Source organism: Tyto alba, unplaced genomic scaffold (assembly GCF_018691265.1).
Source record: "Tyto alba isolate M040663 unplaced genomic scaffold, T.alba_DEE_v4.0 Super-Scaffold_20000042, whole genome shotgun sequence".
NCBI classification, from domain to species: Eukaryota; Metazoa; Chordata; class Aves; order Strigiformes; family Tytonidae; genus Tyto; species Tyto alba.
In genome coordinates this window covers 6,995,495-7,011,061 of record NW_024881293.1, presented here as the reverse complement: position 1 = coordinate 7,011,061, position 15,567 = coordinate 6,995,495, and the positions used below count along the sequence as shown (strand labels likewise).

General features: G+C 38.0%; 1 protein-coding gene across 7 annotated transcripts in view; it reads left to right on the top strand.

The window, feature by feature from the left end:
• The window catches only part of GNB1 (G protein subunit beta 1), a 45,915-nt gene extending 30,762 nt beyond the window's left edge, over nucleotides 1–15,153 (top strand). For 6 of the 7 annotated variants that reach the window (XM_042794314.1, XM_042794313.1, XM_033007489.2 and 3 more), the window contains 8 exons: nucleotides 150–256; nucleotides 2,015–2,078; nucleotides 5,101–5,263; nucleotides 7,927–7,993; nucleotides 9,510–9,711; nucleotides 10,080–10,296; nucleotides 12,966–13,077; nucleotides 13,451–15,153. In XM_042794314.1, the coding sequence (XP_042650248.1) occupies nucleotides 150–256; nucleotides 2,015–2,078; nucleotides 5,101–5,263; nucleotides 7,927–7,993; nucleotides 9,510–9,711; nucleotides 10,080–10,296; nucleotides 12,966–13,072 (927 nt within the window). In that variant the 3' untranslated portion in view covers nucleotides 13,073–13,077; nucleotides 13,451–15,153. The remainder of the gene's footprint in view (nucleotides 1–149; nucleotides 257–2,014; nucleotides 2,079–5,100; nucleotides 5,264–7,926; nucleotides 7,994–9,509; nucleotides 9,712–10,079; nucleotides 10,297–12,965; nucleotides 13,078–13,450) is intronic. The other variant, XM_033007490.2, reaches the window with a different exon arrangement.
• The last annotated feature ends 414 nt before the right edge of the window (nucleotides 15,154–15,567 follow it).

Here is a 15,567-nt window from a genome sequence, read left to right as displayed (position 1 = left end):
TAACTTTTGATTAGTCAATATTTAAAACCTCAGTCAATATTCAAAATGTGGAGCTTTGGTCTGCATTGGAATGCTCTTTTACATGTTATTGTGTTACTGTTGGAATTATGAAGTGAAAAATGCAGTGTGTGACACCATTCCTATTTCAGATCACAGCCAATATTGACCCAGTGGGGAGAATTCAAATGCGCACTAGAAGAACACTCCGGGGACACCTGGCTAAAATTTATGCAATGCACTGGGGGACTGATTCCAGGTGGGTGCTAGTGATACAAAACGGGATCATGCGGCTTCACTGTTCTTTGGGAAGTTGAGTGCACAGGACTCTTATTCTTGTTTATACCACTAGGAACCACTAATTCCAAGAGAACTCAGACAACCAAGAGAATTCCAAAATACTTAATATCTGTTTTTTTCCTCCTTATATCCATGTTTTTGTGATCCAAACTTAAACTTGGTGCCAAAATACCGGTCTCCACCTACTTGCCTGAAAAATATAGTTGTGTTACCACATAAATTCTGAGGAACTTAAATGCTTCCTGTTAACTACTGGTCATTTAGAGAGAAACTAAATTATACTAGTATCAGCTACTTTCATTCTCATTTCTTTACAAGAATTCTAAGGCACACTAATGGCAGCAAATTTTCAAACTTTGGTTAAAAGAATATGTTGCTGCTTCCTTGCTGGAACAGATTAAAAAAAAGTTCCACTTAGGAATTTTTAAGTTGCAACCAGGGAGTTTGTAAATTATAGCTAGCCTTTTTCTACTCAGTAGAGATTTTTTCAAAGGAAGTTTGATGTTAAAGTTACATTCTTACCAAATTTGTGTAAACAAGCTGTGCCTTTTGAAAGAATTGCATTAACTCTTGTGTGAATGCATACAGGAAATACATTAAAGCAAAATAGTCAAGTGCTTAACAGAGAAGACAGTGTGCGTTGTGAAGACCAAAAATAATTCATGATGTGTTAAACTTAGTTTCTGAATTACTTAGTACTTAAAAATCAGAAGAAACACAATTGTTACTTTGCAAAACACTAACTCACCTGTCTTTTATGCTTGCAGAAGGTAGTTTCTCAAAGTTACATAGAATTCATTGCTTCAGGTGTCTTTTTGGCATATAGCTTATTTTAAAAATGGATTTTCTATTTCTTGTTTGGCCCAAAGTGTTTCAACACAGCTTTAAAATATAACCTAGAGCAAAAAAAATAAATTAATGCAGAGAGACTGGAGTATTTCATTGATTACACTGTATTGTTCAGCTTGGAAACGGTCAGAAGGTGATGCACAGAACAAATTTGAATACCACATTGGATTATTTTATCCATAGTAATTTAGTAAATGTGGAGACAATACAGATTCTTCATGTCAGTATACTTGATCTATCTTTAAACAGATTAAGAGCAGGTAAGAAAGCTCTGAACAATTAATTAGGTGCACCGTGTTTCAAACATTATTGCTGGGTGGGTGATTGACGTGGTGTTGATTTAGAGTAAAAATGTGCCTAATGCTACCCTTTCTTTTAGTGATATCTTTGCTGCGTTTAATTTCCATTGTATTTCAGTGCTGATATCCAGTCAGGATTTTTGGATGTCTTAAAACTTAAATTCCTGTTTTAAAAACAGGAAAAAGGAAAACATGTTAGTGTAGATTCCCGAACTCAGTGAGTCTGAAGCCTGTGTGTAGAACATAGAAACACTGATTCCGTGCAGGTTTTCTCCCTCAGTGTTCAAGATTGAGATGTTACATGGCTACAGTTTTTCCTGCAGTCAAATGTGTTAACATGTAGGTGTTTAATCACACATTTCCATTATATTTAGCATTAAAATGGAGTCTTGCAAAATTATTTTTATAGTGATAATAACTGAATTGGGTAATGCTGCACTGTATTTAAATTGTTTCAAGTACCTTGGCCTTGATAGTGGAAACAATTGCTATCACAAAGATGGTCATTGCAAAGATGTTCCTTCTCGCTTTCCTGTAATGATTGTGCTTATATTCTGTTTCCTCTCTAGGCTTCTAGTTAGTGCCTCCCAGGATGGCAAACTTATCATTTGGGACAGCTATACTACAAACAAGGTAAGACTGACTGATACGTTGCTATGTAATTCCATTGTAGATTCAAAAGCAGTGTACTTGTCATGATTTTGGATGCATTACTTTCATAGTCCTAAGACCGATTTTTTTTTTTTAATTCTCCAAAATAATAAAGTTTGCATTTAAATAATATAGCAGTGTTTTAAGTGTGTTGCGTATGGAAATGTGCACCACAAGTGAAAATAATGAAATACTTAATTCTAGAGAATGTTTTGATTTGTGTGGGTACTGCAGATAAATTAATCAATAGAGAGAAAGGAGTAATCAGCATGTTGCATGAGAGTGGTCATAGCAATCTCTTGTCTGCAGTTACATATTGAAAGACCCAACATCATGGTTTGTGTTGGAAGGGACCTTAAAGACCACCTAGTTCCACTCCCCTGCCCAGGGCAGCAGGGACCGCTTCCCCCAGCCCAGGGTGCTCCCAGCCCCGTCCAACCTGGCCTTGAACCCTTCCAGGGAGGGGGCAGCCACAGCTGCTCTGGGCACCCTGGGCCAGCGCCTCACCCCCCGCACAGGGAACAATTTCTGCCTTAGATCTCATCTAAATCTCTCCGCTTGCAGTTTAAACCCGTCACCCCTCGTCCTACCCCCACCCCCTGATCAAGAGTCCCTCCCCACCTTTCCTGTCCCCCCTTTAAGCCCTGGGAGGCCGCTCGAAGGTCTCCCCGGAGCCTTCTCTTCTCCAGGCTGAACCCCCCCAACTCTCTCAGCCTGGCCTCCCAGGGGAGCTGCTCCAGCCCCCCCCAGCATCTTCGTGGCCTCCTCTGGCCTCGCTCGAGCAGCTCCGTGTCCTTCTGCTGTTGGGGGCCCCGAGCTGGCCCCAGCACTGTGGGGGGGGTCTCCCCAGAGCGGAGCAGAGGGGGAGAATCCCCTCCCTGGCCCTGCTGCCCCCCCTGCTCTGGCTGCAGCCCAGGGCACGGGTGGGTTCTGGGCTGCGAGCGCACGGTGCTGGCTCACGGGCAGTTTTCCCCCCACCAGCACCCCCAGTCCCTCTCCTTGGGGCTGCTCTCCAGCCGCTCCTCGCCCAGCCTGGGTTTGTGCTGGGGATTGCCCCGGCCCCTGGGCAGGGCCTTGCCCTTGGCCTTGTTGCACTCCATGAGGTTTGCCCGGGCCCCCCTCTCCAGCCTGCCCAGGTCCCTCGGGATGGCATCCCTGCCCTCCCACGTGTCCCCGCACCACACAGCTCGGGGTCGTGGGTGAACTTGCTGAGGGTGCATCGATCCCACTGTCCGTGTCACCAACAAAGGTGTTAAACAGCGCCGGGCCCAGCCCCGGCCCCTGAGGAACGGCGCTCGTCACTGCTCTGCACTTGGCCATCAAGCCATATGTACTGGATCATCACTTTCTGGCTGCAATCACATGATGCAGCTCAGGATTACTTTTCTTTTCATGTGACAGTGATTGGCATTTGCTGGTTATGATTACTGTTACCAGGGAACAACTGCAGCAGCAACTCCTAAAGCTGGGATTATTGCTGATTCCCAATCGTGAAACTAATGAATCCATAACTTTAGTAAACAGAAATAATACTGTTTGCAAAATAAAAATAAACCCTTCCTTTTTTGCATTCATTGTCCTCCTTTGACCTCAGCCTGAAGGTACATGTGATCAAAATTACTGTAACAACCAAAAGATAAGATGGTAAAATAATTACTGTATACCATGTTTTCCATATTCGTATCTTCAATTCTTATATGAATGCTAATTAATCCATGGCGTCATCAAGAGGCAAACTACAGCCTTCTTATCTGGGGGGAATGGAATCAGAGGTTGTTACTAGACTGGTAAAGTTTTTAGTAGAATCATAAATAGAACTCTTCAGCTGCAAAAAACATCCTCCCCCCATACCTATTGACAGTATTGATTCAGTGAAATGGCAACTGAGTTAAAACCAAAAAACCTACAACCACTCCCCTGTTCCAAAAGAAGTAAAAAAAAAAGTGACGCAAACAAAAACCGCAGAAAACCAAACCACAAATCCTCTGGAATCATAGGTAGCAAACAGCTTGGTGTTGAAACAGTATTAAATTTGACCAGATAGGACCCGGAAGCAGCTAATGCAAATATACTTGGATGATAGTCTGCAGAGATTCTTCTGGCAGTTGCAGCACACATTGGCAGTAACACCTTTGTCATCAGAATGATATTTTCCTAAGGATAAAGTAAAATGGCTCAAGGTGAATATTCTGATTAGTTCCTTGGTAGAAGACTTCCAAAAATGAGCTGGCTGTGTTTTTAGTGCAGTGCATTGGTTTTTAGCTGCCGATTGCTCCAGGTTCACTAATTATTGTAGCAGCAGAGCAACAGACAGTAATCTTTCTGCATTTCTTAACTAAACAATCAAGATTGTTAGTATCGCATGAAATATAACAATATATGTAATGATACGATTCCTTTCTTAAAGATGTTATGAACACGTTTGAAGGATGAATGCAATGAGTTAACAAAACAGAACAGCTTTAGCTTAAATAATTTTTTTAAATAAAGTTCTTTGAGCACAGAATGACAAGGAAATGTGGGGTAGTTATTTAAATATGAAGCTTGATTGCTTGCAATGGATTTCCAAAGAAGGATTTAAATGGCAGTGAAAGTAGCGATTTCCTTACTTGTTCATTGATAGCATAGCATCGAAGCCTGGAATTGGCAGTTTTGCTGACTGCACTTGGAAGTTGGTATTTTCCTGAACCTATAATAAACCAATAGTAATCAGAGCACTGAAATGAAATAATTTAGTTTTTACCAAAATTGCTGATTAATCTGGATTCAGGAAAGGCAAATCTGAGGTTTTATTACGTCATTACTTGGTCTGATGAGCTATATATGCAAGTTACTCTCAAAATAGTTGGATACTTAAACAGGCAAAGACTTTTCTTGTCACAGTTTTCTTGTCCTTTTGACAAAAAGATGATGTATATCTTGAGAGACAGGTGAAAATCTTCCTGATGGTAAGTTATTGAATCAGTTGTTTTGCAGGTTAAATACATTAATGTATCTGTTTCAGGTGCATGCTATTCCCCTGCGTTCGTCTTGGGTCATGACTTGTGCATATGCTCCTTCTGGAAATTACGTGGCTTGTGGTGGTCTTGATAACATCTGTTCCATTTATAACTTGAAAACTCGTGAAGGGAATGTACGTGTCAGCCGTGAACTAGCTGGTCACACAGGTGAGTGCCTGTTCAGAACGATCTGTTACCTAAGCACATGGTGAAGATTTTTTAAAAAAATCTTTTAGATAGAATTTCCCAATTACAGAGATATACTTCATTGTGCATCTCTTTCTTGTGTAGGACTGTAGCTGCGTACTGCCTGTTTTTAAATGTTTTCTTCCTGTCCTTTTAAAAACTTCAAGGGTGATACTCTTTGAACAAAGGAAGTATAATAGGAATATTTTAACTTTTCATAGCAAGACAGCTGCCTTCTGATAGAGCCATTCTTTAGTTCCAGAGGTTTGAGTTCTCATGACTTCCTCTTTTGTTTCTCCTTCTGTCCCTTCTCCCCAAAATACAGTAGCTTAACTTTTGCCTTCAGTTTCTGTTTCTAAGGTGGACTGTCTTGTGATAGATGAGAAGGGACAGGTAGACTTGTAGGCTTTGTCTGGTGATTCAGGATGTAAACTGTAGCTGTGAAGTTCTCTTAGTGACAGATGAAGCAAAATTAATCTTGTTAGGTAAGAAGGATTGTAGAAACACAGATGTTGATGAGTTTTTGAAGCAAGAAGATCCCTCATTGTGCTTAAGAGCTAGTGTTTTAAGAGTATGGGGTGAGTTGAAAATTTTTGTTTCTGAACAAACCAAGAGACTCAGTGTCACACAATACATTCAAATTTGGTGCAAGCAAATTCAGTGACTGAAGGTATTTTTGCTTTCTGAAGAATGTACAGTTAATGGAGATGAGGACCTTCTAAACAGTAGTAACCTAGAAAATGTGAACTGGTTTTGTATGTTGTCTGATAATGGAGAGATTGTATTTTTGTTTTTTTGTCTTTGTGAATGGGAATGGAAATTCTTCAGAGGAAAGTGGGTGGGTGGTTTTTTGAACTCCATTGAAAATTAAAACATTGGGTATTTAGCAGGCACTCTGGCATCTTGTAAAGTACTAGTGTAGCACTGAGCCTGTCACACATCAGTAGACTTCTACATTCTTGCGGAATCAGTAATACTTCCAACAATCTGAGAAAAGGAATGGCCTGTAACTAGGCATTTCTCCTAAAGCTGCAGCTCTGAAACTGCATGTCATCTTTATGGTCTCTTTGTTTCCACAAAGAGTGTAATCCAAAACAAAGGTAGATTGCTCTAGAGGCTGTCAGCTTGGCTTCAGAGAAAACCTCCAGCAGTTCTTTAGAGAAAATGTCAGGTGGGCTCTGTCTTGCTGGTTTTCTGCCTGATCAAGCCTCTAACTATGCAGAATAAAGAGAATGGTATAAAGACTGTTCACTGAAGGAAAATAAGGTTACTCAGAAGTAAATAGTTACACATGAATGAATTGTATGGAAAAAGTGAAATGTGAATTAAAGGCTACTTAATGCTATTTAATTTTCTTTCAGCTGTTTTTCTTACAAATCATGATTTATGTAATTTATTGTGTACCCCCTGGATGTAAAGGGTGTGAGAATGCAGTGTTGATTTGACCTTCAGATAGTGGTTGTGATGTGACCAGTGAAGTGGTTTCTAAGAAGGTACTCTTCTCGCCTCACCTCCTGCCCTTCAGGACACAGGGAAAATTGGAATATATTTGGACACACGGAGTTGGGCTTTTTCAGTATATGGCTCTGTGTGTGTATCAAAATATGGGAAAATATTTTAGTAATAAAAAGAGTATTGTTTCTGTGATATTCTAGTTGCTTAATGGTCTCTTTGGTTATAAACTGTATAGCTGGGAAAACATCGATTTTTACATAATGAGAGAAGCAGAATTTTGCTGTAATGCAAGGGACGTCAAAGGAGTACATCTGAGACCTGACCAGTTCATGTGGAATCTTCTCAAAGGAACAGTTTCAGTGAGGTGCTTTTCTGTTGCAGAATTGAACAAAGCCTATAGCAGGAAGCTGATGTTTACAGGTTTTCATATTTTGCTGTAGTTTGGATTTTCAGAGGACGTTTGTGCTTTGTGAAATAGAGGTGACCAGCAGGATGGACTAATATTACCATCAGTTGTTGATGGTTTGGCATATGGTACTTCAGTACAAAGATGCTTCAGAGCATTCAGATGAAGTTCTTTGATGCCACTGTTGGGAAACATCCAGTATATATGCTCTGTTCTTTGTACTCACCAAGAATGCAGTTCATTTTTTCTCAGTAGTTGTATGATACAGCTGTCGTAAGCATTTGTTGCTTCTGGATACAGTGCCACATAGATCCACTTCCTAAGGAAGTATAGTATATATAGTGCAGGGTTACCTATCCTTCTCTCCAGTTTGGCCAGCAGATTCCACACTTCTGCCTCACTACTCTCTCTCTCTCCTCCTCTTCCTCTCTACCAAAAAAGAAAAATTGGCAAGGTATTTCCAAAACAGTGTCTACCCTGTTTGGTTAAGCTGCTTAGGTTCATTTTCTTCTGTTATATCTTTTTTCAGGTTGACTTGCTGGGATACCAGTGTGTCACTGTGCCAATGTAGTGGTTGAGTTGGGCATGGTCTGTAAAGACCCAAACTACATTTTGTCCGAAATGTTGGAGGTTCCTAGACAAAATTGTCTGTGTTGTATTTTAGGTTTATACAGTAGTTCTTGCTGCATCTTCAGGAGGTGAGGAAGCAACATACAAGCAAGCCTGTATGCAACGTGAAGAGTAATCTCTGGTCTTACTCGTCAACTTCTTATTTTGTTTTCAGGATACTTGTCATGCTGTCGTTTCTTGGATGATAATCAAATCGTTACCAGCTCTGGCGACACCACTTGGTAAGCAGTAAAATTTTGACATTTTGATTGGTAGTAATGACTTTTCACAGCCATACACTATTATTGAAGGAAACATTATTCTTTGTAAATGTGATAGTCATCCAGAAGACTAAATGTGTTTGATTATTGTTCGTATGTCACATTTTTACTATTAATGGGGAACCTGGACTTCCAAGTTTGTTAGCTTTGGCTATTGAGTTATGCCCACGTTCTAAACAGCTTAACCTAATTCCCTGTGCTCAAATAGTATGGGGAATTTTTTTTACTATGGCTTTCAGACATAAGTGTATTAGAATGATGGCTTTTCTCAAACTTGTTTAGCATTCAGTATTTATTACTTTAAAAGTGGCATTTAGATTTTTCTAATACAGAATTTAGTTTATGTTGCTGTTCGGAAGAGCTCCTAGAAAATATTCTACAGTTACAGTAGATGGGTTTTTTTGAGGAGAATGTAGGTATATATTTTAATAAATACTAGCTTCTGAATGAAAAGAAGACCTCAGTCTTTTTTCATAGATTTTTCTACTATATGTAATTCTTAAAACCATTACAGCTCTCCCAAGCAGCAGTTCTTATAGCAAAGGTTATCTGAAATATTTCACCTACACAGTGTCAGTCTCTTTGAATGCCCATCTATTAGTCCACTGATTCTGAGTAGCTATTGAATATCTGTTTGTTATTTATACAAAAATGTTTCTAAATACGTGTTGGTATTAAAAAAAAAAAAAAAGGCAGGATTTATTAAAATTATGCTCTTTGTAAGAGAATACAACTGCTTCAGGAGTTATTGTAGTAACTCTACAGTTGTCTGGATAACAGTTTGTCCTTGACATCAGTTCAGCCAAGCTTCAAAGTACAGTATGAAAGTATAGTCATCTTCTGCTTGCCTAGTGCAAATCTGCCACTGATGGGTCTGGTTTACTGAGAAGTTACAGAAAATAAAAATCCTTAGCTTTCTCTACGTGCTTAGAACTCTTGTTAGGGAGGTGATAGTGTTCTTCCTTTTATACTGTCACCACTGTAGCAGTGATTTTGCAATCCTGGGAAAGTGGTGCAGCTTTTAGATGACAGATGTATTTCACAAAGTTACAAATAGTCAGTGAGTTTTTAAAAATTAGAAATGCTGGTCCAGCTTTTGCTGTAGCCTTACCACTACTGCTTTAAATCCAGCTTGTAGTAGTACTGGACAATAGTCATTGGTGTGTCACAACAACTTTGTGTATAAATAGCCATGAGTGTTAGTCATTAGTTTTTTTGCACTGTTTTTCAATTTAAAACCCCCAATATTTTAAAATTGAGGATGGCTTTTTAAATCTTCTATGTACAATTATCCTGTAACATTGCTAAGTAGAAAAAACACTTTGTTGAACTATATTCAGTAAATTTTTTGTTAATACTTGATGGAGTTTTTCTTTTAGCAGTGACATAAATGAACAGGTTTAGACAAAAATTGCTATCTAGACCTTCTAATGGAGCACAAATATGTTAATTTTCGCCTTTTCAATTTTCTTTCAAGCGCTCTCTGGGACATAGAAACTGGTCAGCAGACAACTACATTTACTGGGCACACTGGAGATGTCATGAGTTTGTCTCTTGCTCCTGATGCCCGGTGTTTTGTTTCTGGTGCCTGTGATGCCTCTGCCAAACTGTGGGATGTTAGAGAAGGAATGTGTCGGCAAACCTTCACTGGCCATGAGTCGGATATCAATGCCATCTCTGTATGTATCCACTTGAACAGAGGACATGGGATTTAAATTTGTATGTTTACATTTCTTTGGTCTCAGCTCTTAAGCATGTAGTGTTTGATATAGTATTGTGGCATATTTTCTTTAGTTAATAGTTTTTGTAGCTGGGGAAAAGTACTTGAAATTTGCATAACTTCAGATCCATTGTGGTATATGGAAACAGTGGCTGTTGTTAACTATTTTACTGGTTTTGCCCATATTCCGGTAGTGGAGAGGTGTATACTTGTCTTTGCTGCTTTCTTTTTCCCCTTGGTCTGTACAAAATGGTATATTCAATGAAACAGAGGAATCGAGTCTAAAATCATGTGTCTTTTTTCCTTCCTCCCCTACCCCCTTTGAAGTTCTTCCCAAATGGCAATGCATTTGCCACAGGCTCGGATGATGCTACGTGCAGGCTTTTTGATCTTCGGGCTGATCAGGAACTTATGGTTTATTCACACGATAACATCATCTGTGGCATCACCTCTGTAGCATTTTCCAAGAGTGGACGTCTCCTTCTAGCTGGTTATGATGACTTCAACTGCAATGTCTGGGACACACTGAAAGCTGATAGAGCAGGTAAACATTTCTTTGGTTTTAAATATTATAAATACAGCTTGACACACTGAATGTGTGAGATGAGTCATATGCACAGACCTGTTAGCATGCGCTGCCTCAACTTTAAAATTCTGTAATGACCTCATTTAGGACAACTAATGATGAAAGTAGCTTAATGACGTTAACAAATAAATTGGAATACTGCTAAAGGGTAGAAGAAAACAGTGGATGCGTGAGAACAGGAAGATTGCCAATAAAAACAGTTTTGGGGGTGAAGGATTTTTTTTTTTTTTTAATGTAGAACTGTTCAAAGCAATTCAACATTAATGTTGCTATTTATATAAAAGAATGTTTTTCCTGCTATTTGTAGCAGTAACTGTAGAGACAACCGGCAAAACAATGAACACTGAGGAGATTATCTTTTGAGGAAATTAATATGAAATTTATGGTCTGAAGATTAAGATGATTTAATTTCAGTTCTTTAAAATGAAAACTTATATTAGAAAGAAAGGAGAAAAGGTATAAATTAGGCTGCAAGGGGATGAGAACAAGGACCTACTCTGTTACCAGAGAAAGTGGTCCAGGCTTTTAAAATTATCCTAGGTGGTTTTTTAAAGCAAACAAAAAACACCAGCCAAGCAGAATATTCTTCCATGTGCCATTGAAAGGATTATTGGGTGCAAATTGACTCACTGCTTTGAGGGGAGGATATACTGCAGGTAGAAAAAAATATAAACAAACATATAATCCTGGACTATACCAAAATAATTTCCACTGGGTTTTTAACTTCTGTCTCTATCAACTTTGTTTTACCACTCAGATTTTATTCTTTGTTTCTTCCAAAATTCATTATAGTTTTTATCAGTGCTGAGAAGTTGAAATGGTGAACACTCAGTTCACATGTAAAAGAGCATTTAGTTCTACTTGCAAGTTAATGAGGCCAAATACAATTATTTCAGTACTGAAATGCATTTAATGAATTAGCCTGATCTGCGTGTTGAGATTTACAACTTGAGATTCTTGTACTTTGGTTTTTGAGACCATAAATGTGTATATAAGCCTATATTGGAGACAAATTTCTCTTGATGAATATGTAGGTTAGTTTATAATTGGCTGTATTTAAGTACTGTAAAAATCATTATGTAGGTTTTTTCCCTGTATCTTTTCTTTGAAAGACCTTCATTAAGAAAAAGAACAGCAGGAGGTGGTGATCTTGATTACCTGTAGAAACGAGAAACAATTCTTTATAGTGATCTGGGTTTACAGTCCATGTACTCATGAAGTGTGGTTGTTTATTGCCAAGCTTTAGAACTGATTTAAACAACTACTTTGTCAGGTATTCTGCTTATTGAAATATCTGACACAGGATTGTTGAGCAGATTTGTCGCTTATATCGTGCCTGATTCTATATTAAACACCTCTGTGGTTATGTATTCAGTTCACATTGTATAAGGCTTCTTGGCATTCTTTGTTATACCAAATTGCAGCACTTGATGGTGGACTGAATTTTGATATGTTAATGTTATTGCCACAGTAAATTGTAGGTAACTGTAGGTAATTCTGTTAGTGCGATATGTAAGCCAGCTGCCAGTGCTGAATTTCTGAAGATTTTTATCATCTGCTTCAGCACTTACATTTTGGCTTCAGCTGCAGAACTGCACAGTTCTGTGCTGATGCTTAGACACTTCTATGAATTTAATAGGATCTGGAGATTAACGGTGTTACACAGCGTTACTGCTTGTATAAAGTATATCAGAAATATAACTTCAAATATCAAGAATCCTTGTGTACGAAGTACTCATTTTTACATGAATTAACAGTTAATAAAATAATAATTTTTTAAATATATTAGTTTGCCTAAGATCTAAAACTGCCTTAATTCATGTTCTGTCTTGGAGAATAGTAAATGGAGGGGAAAAGCCCAAAACATAAATGGAGGTCCTATGAGCAGTGCAACTGATATAGAAAAACTAATTTTTAAGTTGATAAAGAATATCTTAGCTCAGTGCTGTGGACTGGAAAGAGCTCGAACATAATCAGAATTTCTTTTTACCTCCTTGAAACTGCTAAATTAAAGGGGATAGAGGAAAACGTTGGCTTACTTAATTTTTCTGTTTAGTGTCTCCATTCTTTTTTTAATGGTACTATAATTGAATTGTAGCAGATCTCCATATTGACAAATAGACTGTATGTAGGAGTTTAAGTCTTGTAAGTGCTTGTAAAGTAGTAAAATAAAATTGCTTTAGTGTTCATAACGATTCAGCTTAACCTCTGATTTTACACATTAAAAAAGTTTGTAAAACCTAACTGATCTTTAGCACTATGGAGAGAAAATACTAAGAGCTGTGCAGTGCATGGTTATACTATATAGCTTTGATGCTGTCAGCAGAATTTCTGGGGCTGTGATTTCACAAGTCATGAGAAACCAATAAATGTCATAATGTGGGGAATATACAAAGAAAATTTTGGAGTAATGCATTTACTGAATTACCCCCTTGCAAACCTACACAGTTATATCTCAGTTTGTGCTTATAAAGCCAAAAGCAGTTAAAAATTCTGCCATGTTTGTTCAGGACCTTTTGAATGTATAAGTTGACTAATCCAAACATGCTTGTCTCTGTTACTTGAACTGAAATGTGAAATTATCCAAGTAATGCAAAGTAAGATTTGTTACGTGTTCCGATTTGTAGGTGTCCTTGCTGGTCACGATAACCGTGTCAGTTGCTTAGGTGTGACTGACGATGGTATGGCAGTGGCAACAGGATCATGGGACAGCTTCCTCAAGATCTGGAACTGAAGTAGGTAGGTATCTAATTAAGTCTGTCTTTGTTTCATATTCAGAATGCTTTTTCCAGGTCCAAACAGTGCTATGTTACTGATTCTACAAGCGTATAGTTCAGATTAGGAAAGTCACTGAAGGAAAAAAAATTGGTTTTTTAGAAGGCCATTTGTTTAATGGATGCAATGGCATTTTTGTGGTGAACTATTTTTGGCCTATTTTATTTTCCTGATAGGGATGACTGTATGGTCATTTGAATCTGGGTTGGTAAATAAATGGCTTTCTTGAAAATGGTGAGATAATGACTAATTGCGTCAGTGGGTAGCAAGAGCAAAGCTTGAAACTTGATTACAGTTTATCAAAGTGCAACTCTTAATAAATCTTTCTGTGTGTCAGAAGAGCGGCGGACTCCATGACTGGAAGAAGTTTCCAACGGTTGAAAATTAAAAATGATAGCATATCCAATCCAACCATACTAACTTGGACCCCCATCCTCCCCAACTTCAAAGGGCAAGATCTTTTCCGTCTCCTGTTGCTGAAATGAAGAGCACAATTACCTTTCCAAGAAGAATTTCTGTGTTGTAAGCAAAATGAAATTGTGCATTCCTTTTGGGACCATTTTTTTTTGTCTTGAGAATTTAAAAATGAAACACTATCATAAAAGCATGACCAGAAAATAAACTTGAGCATAATTGTGAAACAGTTAGCTTTCACTGTAGTTTCCAAGTTGAAGTTAAGGACTTTATCTCACACACTTGCAAATTTTAAAGTCATGTTTGTAGCAGGATTTTTTTCAAGTTTCCTTTTTAAATACATTTCTTTATGTATTTAATTGAGCAAAACAAGGGAGTCCTAGCCCAGAGCATCTGGGGGTTGTTAACGCTGTAAATTTAGTCCCTAATTTTTTTTATTTTATTTTCTAGTATCACAGATAATTGTTGCACAAAACTTGGCATATATAGGATAATGTTAAGCAGTAAGGTAACCAAGCACATGCTGTAAAAGGTAATGAATGCTTGTTTAAAGAATCTTTTCACCTTTTATGGGTAACAATTGCAATCCTTGGTCCCTCCTGCCCCCTCCTTTTTCACCACACTGATTTTTTTAATCTGTTTTGGTTTTGTCCACTTGAAAGGGCAGTTTATATATCCTAACACTATCCTGTAAGTCTCAACAACCAGGAATCTCTGTTTTCAAAAGAGACCTATCCTACACTTGGGTATTGAGTCAATTCTTTGTGTATGAAATGATGTACAAATCAATGTTTTGAAAATAATGATCTTGAACTTTCTAAGTTAAACAAAAAAAACCTTTTTTGATTGTTTGCCATATTGGGTGGGTTTACTCTTAGAATCGCATGCTGTAGAAATGCTAAAAAGTGCATATTGGACTAAGTCCTTAGATGTTTTTTCTTTGAAGAAATAACCTGTTTAAAAACTGTAACCATTGTCGCTGTATTCATTTATTGTTGCTACTCTGTGCATAAATCTATGAAGAACTCAAGTACAAAGCTATGCACGTTTTGGAGTAGCGTGATAAGTCACTTTTTTTTTTAAAGAAACAGCCTGTTCAAACAATCGCTGTCAAAGATTCTGGGGTGTGGGAGGAGGGAACCTAGACCATCTTCTTTATAAATCAGTTCCTCACAGCCAGTTCCTCTTGTAGGATGAGTCCTTTGCATCTGATCAGAGTCATTTTTGTAATGCGCAGGTTTTCCTGGCTTTCTTTTCAAATAAAATGTTAAAAGCAGCAGTGTTTGGACAGCAGATTGTTCTGTTAAACTTTCCTATCTTCTCACTGTATCCAGAAATGCTCCTTCCTAGCAGCAGTAGTAGCTTTTCTCCATTTTGTTTTTTCTGCAACATTCTGTACAAAAATGTGCTGTAATTGTGCGTTAGGCCTGGATTTGGCATAAAAGATGAATTCCCTCTTACTCTCTTTCATGAAACTACTCTGTAGAGCTTTCTCCACGCCCTGTATCCCTCTTCACCTTTTGTATTTAATTTTAAAGTCAGTGTACTTCAAGAAAGCTGGATGCAAGATAGATACTATATTAAAATGTAATGTTATTTAAGATGTAATAAAGCAGTTTGACATGAGTTTTGACTGATCTGTGTTGCAGCTTATTGGTCAACCCACAAAATGGCTTCTGGCAGGATTTGAGTAATGAAATAAACATGAGAGAAGTGTATGCTGCCCCAAAACTCTTGTTCAGTATTTTTAAATGGCTTGGATTTTTAATGGTTAATTGGGCAGAGTATGCAGTGTGTTAGAAAGTGTGTATTCATGTGAAGGGATGTGGGTTTCATTTTAAAGCTAAAAGCAGAGTTGCAAGATGAACTAAAACCCTCATGATTTTTGGTATTGGAAAGTGTTGCCAGCACTATCTGAAAATGTATGTATAAATGTGAAATATTTATGCTAACTGAATGGTGTGAAGCTTAGTGGCTGCTGGCCACTTCCTCTGTTTTTAACTACTTCTGATGGATGTTTCTTGGTTTGGTTGCGAGTTA